Source organism: Salmo salar, chromosome 13, assembly GCF_965601325.2.
Source record: "Salmo salar chromosome 13, fSalSal1, whole genome shotgun sequence".
Lineage (NCBI taxonomy): Eukaryota > Metazoa > Chordata > Actinopteri > Salmoniformes > Salmonidae > Salmo > Salmo salar.
In genome coordinates, this window is record NC_138303.1 from 85,695,235 (window position 1) to 85,713,897 (window position 18,663).

The 18,663-nt window shown below is 42.5% G+C and overlaps 1 protein-coding gene across 4 annotated transcripts in view; it reads right to left on the reverse strand.

Annotated features, from left to right (window-relative positions):
- The window catches only part of LOC106567846 (THO complex subunit 2), a 72,749-nt gene that overhangs the window by 46,766 nt on the left and 7,320 nt on the right, over positions 1 to 18,663 (reverse strand). For all 4 annotated transcript variants that reach the window (XR_006758365.2, XR_006758364.2, XM_014137650.3 and 1 more), the window contains exons 6-15: positions 16,393 to 16,514; positions 15,761 to 15,894; positions 15,263 to 15,423; positions 13,731 to 13,823; positions 12,131 to 12,280; positions 10,196 to 10,368; positions 9,722 to 9,917; positions 9,562 to 9,603; positions 433 to 563; positions 61 to 162 (exon numbers count right to left, since the gene is read on the reverse strand). Coding sequence is in view for 2 of the 4 variants with exons in the window: in XM_014137650.3 (XP_013993125.1) it covers positions 61 to 162; positions 433 to 563; positions 9,562 to 9,603; positions 9,722 to 9,917; positions 10,196 to 10,368; positions 12,131 to 12,280; positions 13,731 to 13,823; positions 15,263 to 15,423; positions 15,761 to 15,894; positions 16,393 to 16,514 (1,304 nt within the window). In the remaining 2 variants the exon portion in view is untranslated. The remainder of the gene's footprint in view (positions 1 to 60; positions 163 to 432; positions 564 to 9,561; positions 9,604 to 9,721; positions 9,918 to 10,195; positions 10,369 to 12,130; positions 12,281 to 13,730; positions 13,824 to 15,262; positions 15,424 to 15,760; positions 15,895 to 16,392; positions 16,515 to 18,663) is intronic.

An 18,663-nucleotide genomic window follows, 5' to 3' on the forward strand; every position in this document is an offset into this window, starting at 1 on the left:
GGCAAATGGCCTTGCCCCTAAAATCAAGAAATTCCAGGTCTGCGAGGCAACGTGACTTACTTCATGATGTATTTGGCTCTGTCCACAGTCTGAGCTTTGACCTTGACCAGAAGTGGGTGGCTTGTGTAAGTCTCATTCTTCCACTGGCCGTATAGCCGGTACCTGATGACCACAGGTAGTACACAGGTGGGTGGGTTAACAGTGACATATTTAATAATACATACACCAGGACCAGCCTGGAATTAGGACCTTGAAATACCAACAGAACACAACAGGGTCGGAGAATAGAACAAGTTGTATAAACTTGTTTGCCATCTCCATTGGATGGATTCAAAATGGATGGCCAAACATGTCAGTTCGAATCGAAAAGGACACCACTATGACTTTGTGTGTGTGTGTGTGTGTGTGTGTGTGTGTGTGTGTGTGTCTCACCTGTGCTGGTAGGGGAAGAGTTTGAAGAGGCCCCAGAGCTCCTCTGACATGCAGGCGTTACACTCCATGAGAGAGAGCGAGGGCAGCAGCACCTGGTCTGCAATGCTCAGGAAACAACTTAGCAATGTGTCCTAGGAGGGAACAGGAGCACATCAACCACCAGAGTACAGACCACAGTGAGTGAATACTTACACAATTATATGGTCAAAGATCGCCTCTCCCCTCAGGAGGCAAAAAATACAACTGCACCAGAGAGAATCTTGACTGGCTGCGTCACAGCTTGTAATGGAAAATGCACCGCACTCGACCGCAAAGCTCTACAGAGAGTGGTGCAGACAGCTCAGTATATCACGGAGACCAAGCTCAGTGCCATCCAGGACCTCTATATCAGGTGGTGTCAGAGGATGCCCCAAATAATTGCCCAAGACTCCAGCAACCCAAGCCACGTCTGGCAAACGGTACTGGAGCATCGGCGCTTGGATCAACAGGCTCCGAGACAGCTTCTACCTTCAAGCCATAAGACTGCTAAATAGCCATAAGACTGATAAATGTTTTGTGAAATGGTTACCTGGACTGACCCGATCTTGCACTGCTCTGTGCACACTCACACAAAACCCACACACATCCACTACAAACACGCGCACGCTCTCACACAAAGCTGCTAAGCTGTTCTTTATTTTACTCATCATCATCTATCCTGATTAGGGATGTTAACGGTTAAGCGTGAAATCGGTTAGCTGCTGAAAATACATTTGACCGGTCATGATTATCAATCTATAGATTCATTTGCATAATTTAGTGGAATTAAATTGTCTCGTGTGTATTTGTTACTCGTCATGCATCTTTTTTATCACACGCACATAAAATACAGAGCCTAGTTTGAGGTGCGAGTGGCCTATCACCTGTCAGACAGTGCAAGAACAATTCCTCAAATCTGTTACTGCAGTGAAACATGTGCTTTTATAAACCAAGTCAGTAAGCAACAAATAACAATTCTAAATGCAATCGCATTACCGAATAAAGAGCTACTATTTTTATTGCTCAATCTCAACTCGTAATTAAAGCGTGTCTCCCATTCAACAATCGAGTGCATAAACTATAGTCAAAAAAAGGTAGGCAGGCCATCAGCGCTTCACCAACCACTTAACAAAGTGAGATTGAGGTAGTATAATTGCTGAATACCTGAATGTTTTACTTCACTTCAAATAATGAAGATTGTCTTACCTTGCTTCAAAGTAGCCTAGCCGAAATGTGCATCCCTAATCCTGATTCCTAGTCACTTTATCCTGCCTTCCTTCTCGGGCTGACCACATTTAGTCGACTGGATGATTGTTTGTTTAATAGGCTGTTGGTCGACAGATTTTCTTTAGTCGAGCAGTGGCAAATATCAAATAAAAAAATGTATGTCACACGAGACCTGTCTGATTCACGCCTATCTGAGTGGACTAATCGCACACCATCCCTGCAGCCTATCGTTAATTCCCATAATTTCTCATCTACAATGTTTGTCTGGTTACGGTAATTTCTCTTACAGTAATTTAAATTTAAAAAAAAAAAATATATATATATATATATATATATATATATATATATATATATATATATATATATATATATATATATATATATATATATATATACTGCTCAAAGAAATAAAGGGAACACTTAAACAACACAATGTAACTCCAAGTCAATCACACTTCTGTGAAATCAAACTGTCCACTTAGGAAGCAACACTGATTGACAATAAATTTCACATGCTGTTGTGCAAATGGAATAGACAACAGGTGGAAATTATAGGCAATTATCAAGACACCCCCAATAAAGGAGTGGTTCTGCAGGTGGTAACCACAGACAACTTCTCAGTTCCTATGCTTCCTGGCTGATGTTTTGGTCACTTTTGAATGCTGGCGGTGCTTTCACTCTAGTGGTAGCATGAGACGGAGTCTACAACCCACACAAGTGGCTCAGGTAGTGCAGCTCATCCAGGATGGCACATCAATGCGAGCTGTGGCAAGAAGGTTTGCTGTGTCTGTTAGCGTAGTGTCCAGAGCATGGAGGCGCTACCAGGAGACAGGCCAGTACATCAGGAGACGTGGAGGAGGCCGTAGGAGGGCAACAACCCAGCAGCAGGACCGCTACCTCCGCCTTTGTGCAAGGAGGAGCAGGAGGAGCACTGCCAGAGCCCTGCAAAATGACCTCCAGCAGGCCACAAATGTGCATGTGTCTGCTCAAACGGTCAGAAACAGACTCCATGAGGGTGGTATGAGGGCCCGACGTCCACAGGTGGGGGTTGTGCTTACAGCCCAACACCGTGCAGGACGTTTGGCATTTGCCAGAGAACACCAAGATTGGCAAATTCGCCACTGGCGCTCTGTGCTCTTCACAGATGAAAGCAGGTTCACACTGAGCACATGTGACAGACGTGACAGTCTGGAGACGCCGTGGAGAACGCTCTGCTGCCTGCAACATCCTCCAACATGACCGGTTTGGCGGTGGTTCAGTCATGGTGTGGGGTGGCATTTCTTTGGGGGGCCGCACAGCCCTCCATGTGCTCGCCAGAGGTAGCCTGACTGCCATTAGGTACCGAGATGAGATCCTCAGACCCCTTGTGAGACCATATGCTGGTGCGGTTGGCCCTGGGTTCCTCCTGATGCAAGACAATGCTAGACCTCATGTGGCTGGAGTGTGTCAGCAGTTCCTGCAAGAGGAAGGCATTGATGCTATGGACTGGCCCGCCCGTTCCCCAGACCTGAATCCAATTGAGCACATCTGGGACATCATGTCTCGCTCCATCCACCAACGACACGTTGCACCACAGACTGTCCAGGAGTTGGCGGATGCTTTAGTCCAGGTCTGGGAGGAGATCCCTCAGGAGACCATCTGCCACCTCATCAGGAGCATGCCCAGGCGTTGTAGGGAGGTCATACAGGCACGTGGAGGCCACACACACTACTGAGCCTCATTTTGACTTGTTTTAAGGACATTACATCAAAGTTGGATCAGCCTGTAGTGTGGTTTTCCACTTTAATTTTGAGTGTGACTCCAAATCCAGACCTCCATGGGTTGATAAATTGGATTTCCATTGATTATTTTTGTGTGATTTTTGTTGTCAGCACATTCAACTATGTAAAGAAAAAAGTAATTAATAAGATTATTTCATTCATTCAGATCTAGGATGTGTTATTTTAGTGTTGCCTTTATTGTTTTGAGCTATATATATATATATATATATAGTTGAAGTCGGAAGTTTACATACACTTACGTTGGAGTCATTAAAACTCATTTTTCAACCACTCCACAAATTTCTTGTCCTAACCGACTTGCCAAAACTATAGTTTAACATCTACTTTGTGCTAGTCATTTTTCCAACAATTGTTTACATACAGATTATTTCACTTATACTTCACTGTATCACAATTCCAGTGGGTCAGAAGTTTACATACACTAAGATGACTGTGCATTTAAACAGATTGGAAAATCCAGAAAATGATGTAATGGATTTAGAAGCTTCTGATAGGCTAATTGACATCATTTGAGTCAATTGGAGGTGTATCTGTAGATGTATTTCAAGGCCTACCTTCAAACTCAGTGTCTCTTTGCTTGACATCATGGGAAAATCAAAAGAAATCAGCCGAGACCTCATAAAATAAATTGTAGACCTCCACAAGTCATCCTTGGGAGCATTTTACAAACGCCTGAAGGTACCACGTTCACCTGTACAAACAATAGTACGCAAGCATAAACACCATGGGACCACGTAGCCGTCATACCGCTCAGGAAGGAGACACGTTGTCTCCTAGAGATGAACGTACTTTGGTGCGAAAAGTGCAAATCAATCCCAGAACAACAGCAAAGGACCTTGTGAAGATGCTGGAGGAAACAGGTACAAAAGTATCTATATCCACAGTAAAACGAGTCCAATATCGACATATCCTGAAAGGCCGCTCAGCAAGGAAAAAGCCACTGCTCCAAAACCGCCATAAAAAAGCCATACGGTTTGCAACTGCACATGGGGACAAAGATCATACTTTTTGGAGAAATGCCCTCTGGTCTGATGAAACAAAAACAGAACTGTTTGGCCATAATGACCATCGCTATGTTTGGAGGAAAAAGGGGGAGGCTTGCAAGCCGAAGAACACCATCCCAACTGTGAAGCACGGGGGTGGCAGCATCATGTTGTGGGGGTGCTTTACTGCAGGAGGGTCTGGTGCACTTAACAAAATAGATGGCATCATGAGGAAAGAAAATTATGTAGTTACATTGAAGCAACATCTCAAGACATCAGTCAGGAAGTTAAAGCTTGGTTGCGAATGGGTCTTACAAAATAGACCATGACCCCAAGCATACTTCCAAAGTTGTGGCAAAACGGCTTAAGGACAACAAAGTCAAGGTATTGGAGTGGCCATCACAAAGCCCTGACCTCAATCCTATAGAACATTTGTGGGCAGAACTGTAAAAGTGCGAGCAAAGGAGACCTACAAACCTGACTCAGTTACAGCAGCTCTGTCAGGAGGAATGGGCCAAAATTCCCCAACTTATTGTGGGAAGCTTGTGGAAGGCTACCCGAAACATTTGACACAAGTTAAACAATTTAAAAGTCAATGCTACCAAATACTAATTGAGTGTATGTAAACTTCTGACCCACTGGGAATGTGATGAAAGTGATGAAAATAAAAGCTTAAATAAATCATTCTCTCTACTATTATTCCTAACTGACCCAAGACAGGGTATTTTTACTAGGATTAAAATGTCAGGAATTGTGAAAAACTGAGTTTAAATGCATTTGGCTAAGGTGTATGTAAACTTCCGACTTCAACTGTGTGCGCGCGCGCGCACACACACACACACACACACACACACACACACACACACACACACACTTATTTCCCTCATAAAAATGCAAATCATTTTATAACATTTTTGACATGCGTTTTTCTGGATTTGTTTGTCGTTATTCTGTCTCACTGTTCAAATAAACCTACCATTAAAACTTTTGACTGATCATTTATTTGGCAGTGGGCAAATGTACAAAATCAGCAGGGGATCAAATACTTTTTCCCGCTCACGGTATGTATGTATTAGAGGTCGACCGATTATGATTTTTCAACGCCGATACGGATTATTGGCGGGCCCAAAAGGCCGATACCGGTGCTTGGAGGACCCATAAAGCCGATACAGATTAATCGGCCGATTATTATTATGAATGATTTATTTTTGCACACATATACATATACACACACACACACACACACACACACACACACACACACACACACACACACACATACATATACACATACATACATACATACATACACCGCTCTGAAGTGACAACGATACTGAAGAGTCTGCTTAGGAGACAAATATTCAACTGTTTGAATAATAAAAATAGAGTTTAAGTTACCTGTGATGAATGCTGAAAAAACAAACTAATTTCTATATGCAGGAAATCCTATTTTAATAATGGGCATGGTAAGAATTGACTACCTTGACACCTTCTAGCAAAATCTGAAAAGCGGTTCCTACATTTATTCCATAGGATATTTTTAGATTAACTTAAAATAAGGTCTGTGTTTGGTTTAGGCTTACACCACCTTGACAATTTTATAACTGTGTAGATATCCATAGGATATAACTCTGATCAATATAAGTGAAGATACATTTTTTTGTAGAGTGGATTTATGAAAATATGTTGACAAACGTTACCTAGTGAGATTTACACGGGTATCAAAACGCCGAGTCGGTTAAGCACAAAACACAGACCTTATTTGAAGTAGATGAAGACATTCTCTATGGAAGACATGAACGGTAAAATAACGAAGGAACCCCTTTCAAGTTCAGCCGCAAGTTATTACAGGAATTATGATGCGTCGACTATTTCTCTCTAAACCATATACCTTTGACTATTACGAGCCTGCTGCTGCCTACCACCGCTCAGTCAGACTGCTCTATCAAATATCAAATCATAGACTTAACTATAATATAATAAACCTTAGTTTCCGGATTTGACCATATTAATGACCTATCATCTTGAAAACATTCTTTCAGTGACATACGGAACCGTTCCGTATTTTATCTAACGGGTGGCATCCATAAGTCTAAATATTCCTGTTACATCGCACAACCTACAATGTTATTTCATAGTTCTGTAAAATTCTGGCAAATTAGTTCGCAACGAGCCAGATTCTGTATACCCTGATTCTGCGTGCAACGAACGCAAGAGAACTGACACAATTTCACCTGGTTAATATTGCCTGCTAACCTGGATTTCTTTTAGCTAAATATGCAGGTTTAAAAATATATAGTTCTGTGTATTGATTTTAAGAAAGGCATTGATGTTTATGGTTAGGTATAGTCGTGCAACTATTGTGCTTTTTTTTAATCATGCCCGTTTGGCGAAGTCTGCTGTCTTTGTTAGGAAGAAATACTCTTCACAGTTCGCAACAAGCCAGGCGGCCCAAACTGCTGCATATGCCCTGACTCTGTTTGCAAGAGAAGTGACACATTTTCCCTAGTTAAAAGAAATTCATGTTAGCAGGCAATATTAACTAAATATGCAGGTTTAAAAATATATACCTGTGTATTGATTTTAAGAAAGACATTGATGTTTATGGTTAGGTACACGTCGGAGCAAAGACAGTCCTTTTTCGCGAATGCGCACCACATCGATTATATGCAAAGCAGGACAGGCTAGATAAACTAGTAATATCATCAACCATGTGTAGTTAACTAGTGTTTATAATTGATTGATTGTTTTTTTATAAGATAAGTTTAATGCTAGCTAGCAACTTACCTTGGCAACGTAAAGCAGGTGGTTAGAGCGTTGGGCTAGTTAACGTAAGGTTGCATCCCCAAGCTGACAAGGTAAAAACCTGTCGTTCTGCCCCTGAACAAGGCAGTTAACCCACCGTTCCTAGGCCGTCATTGAAAATAAGAATGTGTTCTTAACTGACTTGCCTAGTTAAATAAAGGGTAAAAAAATATATATATATATATAATATTATTCGGCGGCCAAAAATACCAATTACCGATTGTTATGAAAACGGCCCTAATTAAAATCGGCCATTCCGATTAAATCGGTCGACCTCTAGTATGCATGTATGTATACATGTAACTACAGTCTTACTGTTGTCATTGTAGGAGTGGACACATTGTTTGCAGAGCACACAACCTAGGCTACACTTGTTTGGAGCGCTACTGTCAACCTTGAGTAAGGACACGCACCTGATTACACATAGAAGTAGGCTACCTGGCCTGCGTGAAAAATGTAGGCCTATAAAATGTGCCAATTTGGGGATCTGATACCATTTCTTATTGTCTTAACTCACCATCACTGTGGCGTTTCTCAAATATTATTTTCTTCAACTCAAACAGCAATTAACAAAGTCTGTTATTACAGCCATTGAGAAAGAAAATAGTTCCTCAACATAGCCTATGTAAAAAATCTTTCCAGTTCTCTCCCATTCGATAACCACACGGCATGAAAGGGGGGGGATAAACGTATATCAGGTAGGCCTATTTTCTGACTTCTTATCCCTTGCGCAAATAGCCTACCATTTTGTCGATCTGTCCAGAGCTCACTGGCATGGGAAACAGAGGGCCCAAGTTAATAGTTGATACAATGTTTCAACTTCCTTGCAGACAGGCAATAGTAGCCAATGTGATTTAAAGGATATTTTCTACCTGCGGGCTGCAATGTTTTTATTTGTTAGCTTTAAGTAGGCTATTTTTGCATTTTGGTAATGGCAATAAAAGTTACTTTTAGATTTGTATAATTTTAATTTAGAATTGATTAATCACGACAGATTTTGAGATACATTATTATAAATGAAATGAAACTGTTCCACGAAAATGTGCATATGAAAAGCATAACTGGTACGCAGATCAGTAGAGAAGTTACGATAACTTGGCACTCCAAATGGAAAAGGTTGCGGACCGCTGGTGTAGCCTTTTACCGGCAACTTCAGGAGTATAACTAAGGCCAGCAGCAGCGGGAGGAGGGGGTGGAGGGCTCTGGAAAAGGGTTCCCTCTTCTGGTTAGGCTATATTGATCTCTGGCTCAGTCTTTAGTAATTTGTGTGCGTCGCAGTGGTTAAAGCATCATACAAGCTCAGTGGGCTACATATTGTTGATTTTATTCAAAACATAGGTTAAGTCTATATAAGGAAAAACACACGTCTTAATTTCTATCGATTAGTAGAAAGATCAGACCACTCTCGGTTGGCCAATATTTTTTGTGGGTCGGGAAGAACCCTACTTCCTTCATGTACATATTTACCTTTGTTGGATTCTAGCCTGAAATATAGTTATTCATGTTACCACACTAACTTATTGATTACTTTACATGTATAAGGAATGTATATGTTGGGGTCAATGAAGGGTAGATAGTAACTTCTCATACAGCAAGTCCCTGAGTGAGATAATGGGAAGTCCAGAAAGTTCATATTCTGTTTCATGTTTCTAAAGAGGGAGGCGAAGGGAAATAGTTCATCTCTGATAAGGCAGGCCAGCTGTGGAACTAGGGAGGAGCGAGGAATTCGGCTTGAGGTCAAGTCAACAGATGAAGTGAGATGAAACCTCTGGGTGAGGGGCCAGAGGGGCCCACCACAACAATCAAATCGCACACACAAACTTCCACAAAGGTTCTAGCATCAGGCAGGGCCATGACTACGCCAGTGAGAGGAAACAAATAAGTTCCTGCCTAGCAACAGAGATGTATTGGCTGTCTAGATGTGTAAGGAGTTGACCCCACCTATGAGGAGGTTATAAATATATGTGCTTGTGTAATCATACCTTGTCTTTGCAGCGGTATGACCCAGTGGGTGAATATACTTTGCGCTTTTCCAGTCGTCCGTTTGAGTTTGTTCAGAACCTAACACCTTAAATACCTCGTAATCCTACACAATGATCTGGTACTCATTGCATATAGCTCCATTGTTGTGTATTTTATTCCTTGTGCTACCATTTATTTATTTAATATATTTTTAACTCTGCATCGTTGGGAAGGGCTTGAAAGCAAGCATTCCATGGTAAAGTCTACACCTGTACACCTGAATTTATTCTCTGTGCATTCCTCTTGCTGATTAATACAACAAAACTGTTCAAGACACTACTTTGACAACTCACCATTTTGTCCTTGACGTTGTCATTTCTACCCTCACTTTGGTACTGGAGGAACAAAAGAGAACACGAGGACCATTAGTGCGATGAAGCCAGGGTAGGAGGGTATGCCAATACATTTTCCTTTGGTGATCAATAAAGCATCAATTGACTTTAGGGCCTGTACCTCTTTCATAAAGCCCTTGCCCAGGCGTACTATCTTGGCAAAAAGGATGGGGTCATGGGAGAGGTGCGGCCCCAGGTAGCAGAGCATGCTGAACACGTCCCTGCGCAGGTCCTCAAAGCTCTCGGCAGGCCTGGGGGCCCGCTTGTTCCTCAGGGGCCTCATCAAACATCCCTTGGCCCCTTTGGGGACCCCGGCTCTGCAAAGGGAAACACAGGTGAGACAGGGCATACTACAAACAGCAACATAAAGCCTCCACTGCTCTAGTGTTAACACTAGGTGGTTCTGCATGCGACTGTTGTTGTGTGTGTGTGTGTGCCTACAATTAAATGAAAGGCGGGTATCAGAGTTTGTATTATTTTGGCTGGCTGTGTATGTATGGACACTGACATGTCGTGTTGTATTTAGGTGAATGTGTACATTTCTTCCACTAATATGTAAAGAGCACAAAGTGAATCCAGGGGAGCGGGCAGGCACCTGCGGTACAGTGGCTCCACAGTCAGATGCAGCAGCTGGCACAGCGCCAGAGCAACGGCCTTGTGAGAGGTGGCGTAGAAGGCGGGCATCTGGTCCATAATGCTTTGGGCATGGTGCCAGTCTCCGATCCTCAGCAGCGCTTCCAACAGACCCAGCTTCTGGTTATCAGGAGCCTGAGGGTAGAGGGGGAGATGTGGAGTGTGTGGGTGAGCTTGAGTGAAGCTCAGGGCAATTGGAGCAGCAGCAGAAGTTAGTCTGAGAGTAGCTCTTCCTACATCCTTAGGTTTATGACTAGAAGTAATAGCGGAGGGATCTGACAAAGTACAAAGCAGGCCCATTAAAAGAGGTTACGGATGATTTTCAAACACAAAGCCTAGTGAGTAAATCATGAGTCGTAAATATTTTATTTATTTTTACCCCCTTTTCCTCCCCAATTTCGTGGTTACTGTCTTGTCTCATCGCTGCAACTCCCGTACAGACTCGGAAGAGGCGAAGGTCGAGAGCCATGCGTCCTCCAAAACACAACCGCACTGCTTCTTGACACAATGCACATCCAACCCGAAAGCCAGCCGCACCAATGTGTCAGAGGAAACACCGTACACCTGGCGACCTGGTCAGCGTGCACTGCGCCCAGCCCGCCACAGGAGTCGCTAGTGCGCGATGAGACAAGGATATCCCTGCCGGCCAAACCCTCCCTAACCCGGACAACGCTGGGCCAATTGTGCGCCGCCCCATGGGCCTCGCGGTCGCGGCCGGCTGCGACAGAGCCTGGGCTCGAACCCAGAATCTCTGGTGGCACAGCTAGCACTGTGATGCAGTGCCTTAGACCACTGCGCCACCCAGGGGGCCATATGAGTCGTAATTTTCTCCAGCAGCACTGGATGGGAACAAGGAACTGTAGAAATCTGTCGACGTACCTGATGCTGCACTTAATTCATGTGTGTGACTGACACAACCAACTGTGACACAGCATAGTAACAAGGCAGTGTTGTCAGGGAGAGGCTGAGTTAACTAGCTAGAGGACGAACTGATATTCTGCTCATCCAATGTCACAAATTTTTTGGGCCAGGCTATTTTATAAAAAACTAAAAGCACTTACGTCAAACTGTGAGCTTAATGTTGAAAGATGTTTGTGAATTTGTCTCCCAGTGTGTTGGAAAGCAGACGGAACCAGGTTCTCCTCTAGGATTTTGCCTGTACTTAGCTTTATTTATTTTTATCATTAATCCCTAGTCATAAGCATACCCATAACATGATGCAGCCACCACCCTGTTTAAAAGAGTGGTACTCAGTGATGTATTGTGTTGGATTTGCACCAAACATTACACATCAGGACAGAGTTCATTTCTTTGCAGTTTTACTTTAGTTCTTTATTGCAAACAGGCTGCATGTTCTGGAATATTGAAATAGATTTTTTTTGTGCAAGCCACTGAAACTATTGAAACCGTTATTTGCTAAATTTAGCATTAGCATGACGTGGGCACTCAGATGACAGATGCAATCTGACAATCTAGATCTTGGGCTGGAGGCCGAATTTATTTTAGAAACATGGCTCACAAAAGCCTTCAGTGTTGCTCTTCGTTTCTTTTAACGTGGGAGGGGGGGGGGGGGGGGGCTGCTGCAGCCTCAACTAACAGACCTCCTTCTGGCCCATCAATCACTGTCTGTCTGTCTGTCTGTCGGTGGTGGTATGCACAGCCCTGCCTCAGACAGACACTGAGTGACACCTCGTTAACACACAACAATAAAGCCTTTTCCCTTTCCTTCAGCAGCACACAGAGGCAGCCTTATAAAGACTGGGCTTCATCATGGCAATTAAAGAATGACACTTAGTGGAAGTAGACTTGTGCTTTAGTGTGGAACAGTTACCCAAATGTGGAGACATGTATTTCAAATAGTAGAAATGTGTGCGAGTGTAACATGAGATTACTTTACCTTGTCGTTCTTCTCCTCCTCTTTCTCCCTCTCCTTGTCCTCAGTCTTCTCGGAGGGCACCACCACCATGGTGAGCTTGCGGGCAATCTGCTTGGCCTCTGTGATTTCTCTCTTGTGCTCCTCTACAATGCTGGCATCCAGTGGCATCAGCTGGGAGGGCAACGCAGGCTCAGTCATACATCAGGTAACATTTTATAGCACCAGGCATTTAGACTTCTCTGTTGGATCACATGTTGCACAATCTGGCATGCACTGAAGACAACCAATGTTAGTAAAATCTTTGATATAGAATTAAACATAATTATACAATTATGCCTTTAGAAAGTATTTACACCTTTACTTTTTCCACATTTTGTTGAGTTACAAAGTGGGATTAAAATGGGTTTAATTATCAGTTTTTTGTCAACGATCTAGACAAAATATGTCAAGGCGAAGAAGAATTCTAACACTAGTGAAACATTTATAGAAAAAAACGAATATACATTGATTAGATAACTATTCAATCCCGAGTCAATGGCAGTGATTACAGCTGTGAGTCTTTCTGGGTAAGTGTAAGAGCTTTGCACGCCTGGACTGTACAATATTTGTGCACATTATTATTTTTTAATTCATCAAGCTCTGTCAAATTGGTTGTTGATCATCGCTAGACAGCCATTTTCAAGTCTTGCCCAAGATTTCCAAGCCGATCTAAGTCAAAACAGTAAATAGGCCCCTCAGGAACATGCACTGTCTTTTTGGTATGCAACTCGTGTATATTTGGCCTTGTGTTTTAAATTATTGTCCTGCTTAAAGGTTAACGTCTCCCAGTGACTGTTGGAAAGCAGACAACCAGGTTTTCATCTAGGACCTTGCCTGCGCTTAGCTCTATTTTGTTTCTTTTTAATCATAAAAAAACTCCCTAGTCCTTGTCGATGACAAGCATACCCATAACATGATGCAGCCACCACCATGCTTGAAAGGTTGACGAGTGATACTCAGTGATGTGCGATGTGTTGCTCCAAACATAACACTTTGTATTAGGGACATCATTTCTTCGCAGTTTTACTTTAATGCCTTGTTGCAAACAGGATGCAAGTTTTGGAATATTTAGTATTGTGGATTAACTACAACGTTGTTGATCCATCCTCAGTTATCTCCTATCACAGCCATTAAACTCTGTTTTAAAGTCACCATTAGCCTTATGACTGTATCTTGTATAACTCAGTATATTGATACAGCATCCAAAGACTAATTAATAACTTCACCATGCTCAAAGGGAAATTCACTCTCTTCTTTTTATTAGCAATCTACTAATAGGTGCCCTTCTTTGCAAGGCATTGAAAAACCTCCCTGGTCTTTGTGGTTGAATCGGTGTTTGAAATCCACTGCTCGAATGAGGGACCTCATAGATACTTGTAATTTGACTCAAGACAATTCAGATTTTCATGTTTAATTAATTTGTAAAGATTTCAAAAAACAATTCCACTTTGACATTATGGAGTACTGTGTAGGCCAGGGATTTCTTTTTTAATTTAAGCTCTAACAACAAAACGTGGAAGAAGTTGAGAATGAACTGTATTATGTGAGACAATGCTCTGTAGGTGTGAGTTGAGATGCTTACGTGCACATAGATGTCCTCCAGCTCTATAAGGTTGTGATGCAAGAGGGCGGCAGCGATGTGGTAGAGTGACGTGGGGGTCTCCTCATTGGGCTCCTGGGAGGACAGTCAAGGAACACTCAATACATACTGAGGAACAGCTAATGGATATGGGGGGGGGTGGGGTCTAGTACAAATCAGAGAAATTCACTCTGTCTTTTGATCCCCAACTTGAAGCTAAAGTGTATATTTCAGTGACTGGCAGCTAGGGATGCACATGTCGGTCAATTTTGCTTCTGACTAACCGGCCCTCATTAACCGTTTTTTTTTTTTTTTTTTATCCCAAAACAGTAAAATGACACGACCAACAGAAAATAATATGTATACATACAAGGAATGGACATGTTTCCTAAGAGCTTCATGAAAACATGCAACAATAGCAAGCCTATTGTCTTATAGTCAAAAGGCTATAGCATATTATTGAGGATGCAACTGCTGTAATGTAGCAGCTAATAAAAAAAAAAAGCTGTTTTCAAACATTTGCCAAAATGCAATTCATGGGAAAACACTATTCTAAAACAGAGCATCTAATGCGAGCGGTTACATATGTGACCCGTTTCAGGGGGGGGTCACTACCTCACAAGGCGGTCTGTCACATGTGACAGAGATGAAAATCTCAGCTAGAAACTTAGAGGGGAATCTAATAGCAACAACTAGGACAGGTTGCTAATATGACTAAGATTCTGTCTCTGGATTCTGGACAAAGTTGATATGAAAACCAATAGAACAGGAGATAATTGCTGGTTAATGGCATGAGTCTTTATGGAACAATTGTCTCCACTTTTCTATGGTTGGATTTTGGCTAGGCTACTTTGAAGCAAGGTATAACAACCACCAAAGCTTACATTGTAAATTGGTGGGTGACATGCTTATAACCTGCCTACCGTTGACTAAATTCTACGCACATCGAATCGGAGGAACGCTTTAATTACGAGTTAAGAAATTAAAAATAACTATTTTTAAATCTTGGCCTACAAAAGAATTGGCACACGATTGCATTTAGAATTGTTATTTGTTGCTTACTGACTGGGCTTATAAAAGCACGTTTCACTCCAGTACCAACTTTTTGAGGAGCTGTTCTCGCGCTGTCTGACAGGTGATAGGCCATTCCACTCTTCAAACTAGGCTCTGTATTCTGTGCACATGTGATAAGATACATGACAAGTAACGGAAATACACAAGCCAATTTATTTCCACTAAATTATGACAGGCTTTTTGTAGTTAACCGTTAACATCCCTACTGGCAGCATTAATATTCACATCAGGTCTGACTGCACCATTTTCCCCCTCATTCTTGCAGGTCAATGGAGAATGTGGGCAAGACTTATGTTCTCATCAATAAGACCTTGAAGTATTTTTATTTAATTTGGTTAAGGATTTCTCTGCTTCTTGGACAGGTAGCTCCTCACAAACACCTATTTGTACAGTTTATATCCGGCCAGTTTTAGACAGGCTGTAGAGTGCAGACAGTCACAGTGGGGAGTCTGCTCTCTCACCTGGTTGAACTTGAACTTGAAGCCCAGGATGTGGCAGAGGGTGAGGGGTTCACACATGTAGGACTTGATGAGGGGCAGGAAGAACTCGTCTTGGTCAGAGCGACACTCGTACACCTCCAGGATGATGTCCAGAACGCGGTTGGGGTCCAGGTTGAAGCATCCTGCAGGGTGGAGAGGGGGTAAGGGTGTACAGATGACATTGAGTAACTTGGGTACAAAATAAGGCAATGTGTAATGTAACCCCCATTTGGGAGTCTTAAATGGAGAGTCGTCTTTAAAAATAAATAAAAATAGTAAGGTCCCATACAACAATTCAATCCTCAATTTAAAAACTGTAAAAAGCACTTCTGCCAAACTTATAATTTCCATTACTTTCTTGGTTGGTCACAGAAATTATACATACCCGTCACCGAAAAAGCAGCGAGACTAAGAGTGCAACAAGGACCCGCTGCTTCTTGGCGGTGGAGAACGTGATGAAAAAGACTAGGGGTTTCATACCTATTAGGGACTTGATGCTCTCTAGGACGATGTGGCTGGTGATGTTGCCTGAGAGGTCTTGGCCCAGCTCAGTGATCAGCTTGGCATAGCCCTCATTCTCTTCCCTCAGCAAGTTGAATTTCTGCTGCTTGTAACTGTAAGGGGACAGAGTGCAAAACAATATGTAGGAGGCCAACCACTCACTATTAGATAAACAACTTCAAACTTTAGGCCCAAGCGTGAATGCAAGTGAAATGATCATTTGTGTTTCTAGTGTATTATAGGGTAATAGAACCCTATACAGCCTGAATAACCATGTTTTGCAGCAAGGTAAAATGATGTAATTTCTCTACATTCTGTGCTGACATTACATTTGGCATTCATGGCAGAGCTCACATCCTATAGGGTAAATGGTCACATATCAAATGCTACAGCCACAGGCTGCGAGGTGGATAGCCCAGGGTTGGAGATGTAACTTTGGGTTAACAGCACATTCAGCCCTGACCTGGGAATAACAGTAGCTTACTCTAGTTCTGGCTACTTGGTCAGATCATTCAATTTATTACATTGTTGCCCTTTTCACACCGACCATTACATGATAAAAATAAAAATAAATAAAAAATGACATGAAAATGAGTCACTGCTCCACTTACAATAGTTTGGTCTTGATTTTTACGATTTTTTGGTTGAACTGATGAGCTTGCTTTATGAGTCCCAGGGACTCCAGGGTCTCTGGGTCCAGTCTCTCCTTCAGGATGGCATCTGGCACAAAGAACTGAAGAGAGGGCAGGACAAAACAAACAAGTGTTATATAAACAGTCCCTCCAGGATTCTGCGGTCACAAACATTCCCAGCATATTGTGCAAGGGCTTGCAAATTTGACCAATCACTGCACTATTCCAACATAAAACAGTCTAATGCAATATTATCACAAACTGACCCATAACACAGTACAAAAACAGGGCTCACAATTTAAACCAATAAGCGCACATTTACCGAGCCACGCGTCAAACCTTTTTCCTCAGCGCATTTTAGCAACAAATTGGACAACAATCACTGCACATTGCCATGCAAAATGCCAGAATTGCCACAGCAAAATCAAGCATTTTTGACAGCAATAATAACAAAAACTCCTTGTGAAATCCTGGAGGGGCTGTATAAAGATTAGTAAATAGATCTTATATGGTTATGAACAGGGGTGAAAGTAGATTTAATTTCTTACCAGTACAGGACACCAAAGCGCACACACAAATTGATTTTTTTGTATAGCCTAGGTGTAATCATAGAATTACATACAGAATCCCTATTCATTTCATATGATCTCAGTGGGCCAAGGCCTAGTAAAGATATGCCATAACACTTTTAACATGCATTACCTTTTAACATAGAGGGCATGTGGGTTTCAACTTTGGGGAAGCTAATTTTCACAATAAACATTTATAATAAAGCATTCCATGCATCCTCGCATTTGCAGACTTATGTAAGTTAGCCTACTATTCCTAATGTGATAGCTTAAATAATGGCTCCATTCTAATTAACACTAACTCCATCACTGTTGGCAAAAAAAATATTTCAATGCAGCGCGAAGGGGTGTAGAGTAGGCCTATCAGATACATGTCTTGTTGGCCTTTTATAAACACATTTCATGCAATTCTACTACACTTTATATTAATTCGGAAAGTATTCAGACCCCTTCCCTTATCCACATTTTGTTACATTACAGCCTTATTCTATCTACACACAATACCCCATAATGACAAGGCGAAAACAGGTTTACACATTTTTGCAAATGTGTAAAAAAATTACAGAAATACCCTATTTGCATAAATATTCTGACCCTTTGCTATGAGACTCAAAATTGAGCTCAGGTACATCCCGTTTCCATTGATCATCCTTTAGATGTTTCTACAACTTGATTGGAGTCCACCTGTGGTAAATTCAATTGATTGGACATGATTTGGAAAGGCACACACCTGTCTATATAAAAAAGGTCCAACAGTTGACAGTGCATGTCAGAGCAAAAACCAAGCCATGATGTCAAAGGAATTGTCCGTAGAGCTCAGAGACAGGATTGTGTCGAGGCACAGATCTGGGGAAGGGTACCAAAAATTGTCTGCAACATTGAAGGTCCCCAAGAACACAGTTGACTCCCTCATTCTTAAATGGAAGAAGTTTGGAACCACCAAGAGTCTTCCTAGAGCTGGCCCCTCGGCCAAACTGAGCAATCGGGGAAGAAGGGCCTTGGTCAGGGAGGTGGCCAAGAACCCGATGGTCACTCTTACTGAGCTCCAGAGTTCCTCTGTGGAGATGGAAGAAACTTCCAGAAAGACAACCATCTCTGCAGCACTCTGCCAATCAGGCCTTTATGGTAGTGGCCAGATGGAAGCCACTCCTCAGTAAAAGGCAGCCCGCTTGGCACCTAAAGGACTCTCAGACCATGAGAAACAAGATTCTCTGGTCTAATGAAGCCAAGATAGAGCTCTTTGGCCTGAAGCGTCACATCTGGCACTATCCATAAGGTGAAGCATGGTGGGGTGGCAGCATCATGCTGTGGGGATGTTTTTCAGTTGCAGGGACTGGGAGACCAGTCAAGACAGAGGGAAAGATGAACGGATAAAAGTAGAGATCCTTGATGAAGACCTGCTCCAGAGCTCTCAGGACCTCAGACTAGGGCGAAGGTTCACCTTCCAACTGAACAATGTCCCTAAGCACACAGCCAAAACAACGCAGGAGTGGCTTCGGGACAAGTCTCTGACCTTCACCGGTTTGGGCAGAGCCCCGACTTTAACCTAATCTAACATCTTTGGAGAGACCTGAAAATAGCTGTGCAGCGATGCTCCCCATACAACCTGACACAGCTTGAGAGGATCTGCAGGGAAGAATAGGAAAAGAAAAAGTCCACACAAAGTTGTGCCAAGCTTGTA